Raw genomic sequence first — 7,500 nt, forward strand, 5'->3', positions numbered from 1 at the left:
TCCTTCTGATAGTTGGTGCTCGCCTCATTCATTCCCCTCCCTGCCCGTTGGTAAATACTATTTGAAACGTAAAACGACAGTGATTGTATTAGCAGCTTAGTATTGTTATCACTTTAATTAATTTTATTAGTGTAAAAAGCCATGATCCTGTCAGTGTGTTAGTAACAACTGGCAAGAGGAGTCCCGTGGAAGCTGGTGTGTGTGGCCCAGCACATCGGGTCATAGCAGGTTTGAGAGTCTAACTCTTCCAGAACTCAAGATGCATTAAAATTAAATGTATTTCAATGTGCATTTAAATTTTGGACAACACTAAAGTCTTCAGGAAGTTGGACTGGATGATCCTTCTAACTGAAAATATTCTATTCTATTCTATTCTATTCTATTCTATTCTATTCTATTCTATTCTATTCTATTCTTCTATCCTATTCTATCCTATCCTATCCTATCCCAATTTTATTAAACAGAGGCTCCCTGAGAGCTGGTTTGCATCCTTACACTGGTATATTTTGCAGTCCAAACGAAGTGATATTTAAATCCAAATTACTATTTTGGGCTTTGCAGGACAATAAATACATGTGTGCACATGTCCAGGCACAGCTGCAATTGTGTGTGAGTGATTCAGGGGCTGATGGGCTCCAAAAAGATAGGATTTCACAATTCTGGATTTTCAGAGACACTTTCCGTTCTCCTCTTCATCTCAGCCTATCTTCTTTTAGCAGTTCAGGCAAGAAGTCAATCACATTGAGTCAGGCTGAAGAAAAACATTTTATGCTGTTTTTCTCATCCAAACCCCCTCCTGCCGTAATCTGCAGTAAGGCCCAGGCACAGGAAATTGACCTCACAGTAAATTCTTTACGGATTCGGTCATGTTTTTACCATCCACTTAAACTTGCATACATAACCTGAGACTGTACCTCTGGATCAAGGAATATGACAAGCCAAAATAAAATCAAGTCAAATTAAAGAGCAAGAAAAAGCTGCAAGCAAAACAAGACTGAAAAAAAAAAAGAAATAAAATAAGAAAAGATGAAAAATTGGTTGTGACTGCAAAACTGTAAGTATTAAATAAAGAAAGAAGTCAGAAGCTGATTCAGAAGCATCCGTGTTGTAGTTGACAAGGGCTGAGAAATACTAATGGACCTTTTTTAATGGGTGCTTTGATGGATGAGAGAAGAAATGATGTAAAAGTAAACGTAGTGGTGTCTCAACACAAAGTATGATGAAAATAAAAAAAAAAAAGGGAAATAAAAAAATAATGAAATAAAAAAAAAAAGCATTGCAAATAAAAAAAAAGGACATGTAAATGTGTGCCTACCATTTTCCAGATAAGAAGGGGCCGTACCTTCTGAGGGGTCAAGGCGGCGAGCCCGCCTCCCGTGTTTGGAATTGTTGTGTACAAACATGTTGTCTGAGACAGCCAGCACGTGGCCATCCACATTGACTGTTGTTGATACAACAACCTGGAAGAGAAAACAAAACCCCACATTTCAAAAAATCCTGCAGATTTCCCCCGAATCAGGTCTCCTAAGACAAAACAGCATCCTGTTACTTTTCTGTTTCTATTTAAACCGAGTGAATGACATCTCTGAATACATCTTTGTTTACGTGGCGACCACTGGTGATTTTTAACTCACAATTGTTTCTCTTCAGAACCTGCTACACTAATTAGAGTTTAATCTCCTATTATGCTAACAAATGAATTCAATTCAGGGAAATATTCTTCTAGCCATTAGTTTCAGAAACACCCCTCTAGCCACTCATTTTAAAAGCTGCTGTTTTGATTGATCTGTTGATATATTGATTAGATAGTTTATCTAATTAAAATTTGTTCACTTGAGACTGTCTTCAAATGAAGGGTTGTGAGGATTCCAAATAAAAAAAGCTTAATAAATCAAGAGCCGTCCGTAACTCCCCATTTTTTCTTCAGTAAATGATCTCCAGGTCAGTTTTACAATTACATTTAATGTCTGATAATGAACTTTTTTGCATCTGAAAAGGCGGAGTTGAATATGAATAGTGAAAGTGTTTTCAATCCATGAAAAGTATCCCTTCTCAAGTTCATTTGGATGGTGATTGACCCTGGTATGTCAATGGAATTTCCTCCTTTATTTTTGAGTGAAAGGCTCCTATTCTTGTGTCGAGGTTAAGAGTCCGGCCATAGAAGAGATGATGGATAGGGCCTCCTTTGGCTTCCAGCTGCTTCTCAGTCGAGAATGGCAAAGGAACATATGCAAAAGGCACAACCTTCCCGATGCCAACACCTCCACAATGGAGCCGTGGGACTCCTTCCGGCAGCGGCAGCGCGGGAGGAAACCGCGAGCTGCGCGGGGCTCGTGTGCAGCACGGCTTCGTAGGTGCAGCACTGCTACCCCAGACTGACATTTACATCTCATTTCAATACTCCAGCGTGGGCCCTTCGCTGTGGTTCCAGGTTGTCTAAAGGAAGCGACCACTGCAGATTTTCCTTTGGAGTGAGCAGAGTCTGTAAAGTCACTGCCTAAGCCAGATCTTATCAACACAGCTGGTGAGGGCAGGCCCAGGCAGGACAAAGCTTAGTGTCCACCTTCCTCTTATCTAAATTTTCGTTATAACAAAGATGATTGCAGGGTTCTCTCACCAGCTTCTAAACCAAAACACTTAACAAACACAAATGGAAGGGGAGCAGAGAGCCTCCTCTGCACAGAGCTGGTCCAAGGCATCAGAAGAAAATTCTTGTCTGCTCCTATGTTTTGGATCACCTTTGATCCTGTTTCTAATTCACAAGCCATAATTAGCTCTCAGCTATCACAGCACCTTTTCTGTGTATCCTGCCTCCTTGGAGACAGCCATCTGCAGTACCCTTTAGAACAGCCCCAGGGCAGTTCTCTGCCAGGCTGCTCTGCTTCCCCAGCTCTCTCCTCCCAGAAGTGGACACCTTCCCTCTTGTCAACATCCACGTTGGAGAGTGCTGAGGTTGCACGCTCAGCTCGGCCGCAGAGCTGCTGCCAGGCCACTGGGCTATCCTCTTTCACTCTTAATGAGATTCCCAGACTTCCAGAAATACTGCAAAACATGCAAGCGTGATTTCCAGTCAGGATTTCTGGGTTTGGTTCCTAGAACACAGCGTATTAGAGAGACAGAGCAAGGTGTATATGAAAATGACAACTATTTTTGTTCTGTCATGTCTATATAGGTCAGCCACCAAGGGAGAATACTGTAGTTCAGCAAAAGAAAGTCGACGTGCTACGCTTTGTTATATCGCCTCACTCCTGCAGTGCACCTCCACAAAGGTGCTGAGGCAGGGAAACCAGGTAAAAATACTGTTCAAGATCTGACATCCTGTTAAGTCCAGTTAAACCTTCTGAGAGGCAGGGAGATTAGCTAAAGAGACCCAAGAAAGTCTTTCTAGTGCCTACTGGCTCCATTGTGGACCACAAGATCACTCATGACTGATGCTTCATTTAGTCATCAGAGAGACAAAGAGGACATTTCCACTCATTCCAGGTTTGACCTTCTGTTCTGTTCAGATGGATCAATACCACCGATGCCACGTGAAGCTGAGATGCATGAAAAATGGAAGCCTGGCTCGATTGTTTTGAAGGAATATTTTTTTTTCCCAGCTACAGATCTTTTCTGTTGGCTGGCTCGAGGGTGCTGGCTTCCCCGGTTGGTTGGCTGTGCATGAAAACAGATGTCACATGTTTTGCTATCAAGTTTAACCACAAGTAATTCTTCTCCAAACTGAGAAAGTCCTGAACATCTCAATACTACTTTATTGCTGGAATCAAATATGAATATTTGTGAAATATTTTGGGAAGAAAAAAAAAAAGGGCAGTTATTTAGTTATTTCCTAAAGAGCCTTTCAAATGACCCCAGATACAGAGGAAATCATTTGTCCATCCCATCAGATGCCTCTCTGTAGAGCTATGATTCACCACAGGATATCTCAAAAGCTGTAAGGAGAAAGTGAAGTATTAAACACTTTCTAACACAGTTGAAAAAAATATGTGGGTTGAGCCACCACTGCTGGATCTACAAGCTGTGAACCAGAGAAGTGTGAGTTTCAAACTTCCCTGTGCTCCAAAGTTGTGTACTTAAAGTAAGATCAAACTACTCAGTCTACGTAAAACCTCTGCAGGTCTGAGCAAAGAGCACACTACAACACAAGGTGATAGTAGGAAGGAAAATTAGGGAAATAATTCCTAAGGGAAGACCCACTTGCACCAACATTGATCCATTACAGCTCTCTGCAGAACTTCAGAACCAGCACTTAAATTAATGGGAGCAATATAAAATACTGACAGCATGTTTTTAAGCACTGGAACAGCATTGAGTGGAAGCACTGACTGTGTTTTTTATAAGTTCAGGATGAACTTATGAAAAAGATGTGATCAGTTTTGTATACACCATTTATGCATTTAGAGGGATCTGTACCTGGAATCTTCGCATGTCTCGTGGGTTGCCTGCATTCTTCAAACAGTTCTGATTGCACTTGAGGAAAAACTTTAGAAAGAATCTATAAAAATACAAAATTGAAATCTATTAGATTCATCAAAATGTAAATCCAATTTTTTAGAAGTTTAATAAAATCTAATCATAAATAGTTATACCCAAAAGAATACTGGTAGTGAAATATTACTTTCCCATTCGTTAATGAACTTATTTTAAAGCATGAGATCTCTGTCATAAACAGAACATTATTGCCAAGGAAAGGCAAATTTATATTTTTAATTTTTCAACAACTACAAATGTATTGACTCCAGGCCATATCCTTAGCTCGGTGTGGGAAAGTTGATTTCAATGACTCATTGACTTCAAAGGCAATGACTTATACCAGATGAGAATTTGTCTCTATTTTTTTTAATACTTTTCATTTTTTCACAACTTATATTAGCAGTAATGACCTCTACGTCGAAAAATTCCAAAGGTAATGATCAATCTTCTGAAAAACACTTGGCTTTGCCTCCGGTTTGGAAACTCGAGCTATTCAAAGGGACTCCATCCAACTCCTGCTGACTCCAGGGAGATCCAGGCAGGATCTGCCCACCGGCAAGGCCCCGGCTCCCTCATTGTTTTTGAAAGGGAAGGAACATGGCAAATTAGGCCCTGTCTTACGACCTCTTCAACCTTTGCCAGCCTTCAGCTGCGAGGAGTCGCTCTACCCAGGGATCGAAATCCAGCTTATTTCTGCTGAGCGGCAACCAGCAATTATTTAGGACTAACCCTTATCATCCAGGCATCTCCCCATAAACCGTTTTTGCAGCAACGCTGCCTCAGGGGAGCACAGCAAGCACTTAGAGGGAAGGGGGAAGCTTGGGAAGATGGAAACTCCTTTCTGCCGCCCTCCTGCAACCAGGAACGAGCTGCTCTGGGAAGTCTCCACCCTGCAGGTGAAGCAAGCCGCAGGATCCTCAGGAGGACATTCGCAGCCTGACATCATCTTTTTCCCTTATGTACTCATGTTTTCATCTTTCATAATAAAACTATGTCTTAATTAGGTTTCCTGGCTAATGACCGACCACTAATGACAAGCAAAGCTCGGGATTTTCTCCTCAGCCAGAGTTCCTCAGATGCTCCAGTCCAGCAGCTCGTGCTGCCCAGCTTTGTACATGCTGGACAGCGAGGTCAGCCAGAGCTTCCACGTTCAGAATATGAACAACTTTGATTTATTCACTCATGTCAGTCTCCATAAGTGACTGGGACTATTCTCGCTGCACACACCTCACAGAAGTTTCCATGTGCCAACAGCATTCCTGGCAGGAGGCAAGACAGGAACATCTTGTCTCCTTTAGCACCCAACAAGGCCCAGCCATGGCCAGCAGAAAGAACAACAGTGGCTGCACCACATCCTGAGAAGCTTTGAGTCACACAGGAGCATTATGGGAATATCCCCTAATAAAAAACTTTTAATCCCAGCTCTTCCTCCTCCATTTAACCTGGAGCAGCACCCTGATGTTACCCCAGGACACGAATGCTGAAGGAGCAATCTCTCATATCAGAGAGGCAAGCAGGGAAACAACCAGGTTTACTGAAGCTGCATAAATAAATCGATGCTGACAGTTCAGCTGAATGCACATTTCTTTAAAATTTCCTATCCCAAAACCTGTAAAGGGGTTTCAGCTGTCGAGCTGAAAAAGATCTGGATTTCTGTGGTGGATGACATGATCTCCTAGCCCAGATGCTCAGGTTTTCTGGATGCTGCTGCAGGGATATTATCAGCAACTCCATGAAAGTGCCTCTACGTAAGCCACAAGTTTCCCCTAATTTTATCTGCCATGTTTTGGAGTTTTGGATTATTTTTTTTTCTTGTTATTTGAGATACTTATTCTCTCCAGCTCATTTGATAGGCCAGGTTCCCTGCCCATTGCAGTGGGGTTGGAGCTGGATGATCTTTGACGTCCCTTCCAAGTCAAACCTTTCCACAATTCTATTATTCCAAAGGTAACATCCTTTCTGTCAGACCTCTGTTTGGTTTAGCACAGCTCCCACCACCCAGACTGTGAGTCTCTGCAAGGCCCAGCTGATGCCCAGCTCCACACAGAACCACCCAGTCCTGGGAGCCAGGAGCTGGGACCAGCCTCCAGCTTTACGGCTCCTTAGTGCCACATCCAGGCTGAAGAGCAGTATCTTATCTTCTTTTTTTTTTTTTTTTTTTTTTTTTCTGATCTCAAATGGGTGTTGTGAGGCTTATTGAGCTAATGTTTGTAAATTGCTCGGAAATTCTCCAATGAATTGTGCACTAGGAATGCTAAGTATTGCTCCTCGTGGATTGTTTTTAGCGTGAAGCATTCATGATGAATTGTTTCTACACAGAGAGCTCACATCCTGTCAAAGAAAAAGGGCCATTAAGCACCCTTTCACTAAACATCAACTGGAACCGGTATTTGTTCCATTATTTGGTGAAAAGGACCCACTCCTGGTGAAATTAGACATCATCAAGTTTATTAGGATGGCTCTGAGCACCGGGCTAAATATTGATGCCAGGCTGGAGTGAACACAAGCAGCACTCTCATTTCAGCTCCACTACATTCCTTGATGCTGAGATATTTTATCTTGCTCTTTACTCTGTGCTTTCAGAGTCCACGGAGCACAGGTGGCATGAGGACAAGCTTTTCAGAGGAAGACAACATAAGCTAAAAACCACATTCCCAGGCAAGGTGTTCCTCCGTGCCAGGAGGAGATGATTGACTCAGTGGTTGATCTCAGCTGACCACCAAGGACTGTGGGCACTGCAAACCCATCCCTCCCACCCCAACCACGAGGTCTCTGTGGCAGAGCAAGAGGCAAGGACCTGGAGGAGAGCTCTGCTTGGTCTCACCTCAAACTTTGAGACAAGAATGAGAATTCAAGACCTTCTAGGTTTGGCTCTCCCTGTCATATTTTGTATTATAAGCAGAAATTTTAACATTCTTTAATAAATACAGCCTTGCAAAACAGCCTTCCCAAGCAGGCTAAGCTGCTCCTAAAATACTGATAGGGAGAAAAATGCACTCTTTGCCACGTCCCCTTGCTCTGATTTTT

General features: G+C 42.5%; 1 protein-coding gene across 13 annotated transcripts in view; it reads right to left on the reverse strand.

Annotated features, from left to right (window-relative positions):
- Positions 1-7,500, reverse strand: part of EBF3 (EBF transcription factor 3) — a 126,540-nt gene that overhangs the window by 44,625 nt on the left and 74,415 nt on the right. For 9 of the 13 annotated variants that reach the window (XM_059852244.1, XM_059852236.1, XM_059852241.1 and 6 more), the window contains exons 7-8: positions 4,414-4,495; positions 1,316-1,460 (exon numbers count right to left, since the gene is read on the reverse strand). In XM_059852244.1, coding sequence (XP_059708227.1) covers positions 1,316-1,460; positions 4,414-4,495 — 227 coding nt within the window. The remainder of the gene's footprint in view (positions 1-1,315; positions 1,461-4,413; positions 4,496-7,500) is intronic. The other 4 variants (XM_059852245.1, XM_059852239.1, XM_059852242.1 and 1 more) reach the window with 1 other exon arrangement.

The sequence above is a fragment of the Haemorhous mexicanus genome, chromosome 7 (genome assembly GCF_027477595.1).
Source record: "Haemorhous mexicanus isolate bHaeMex1 chromosome 7, bHaeMex1.pri, whole genome shotgun sequence".
Classification (NCBI taxonomy): domain Eukaryota; kingdom Metazoa; phylum Chordata; class Aves; order Passeriformes; family Fringillidae; genus Haemorhous; species Haemorhous mexicanus.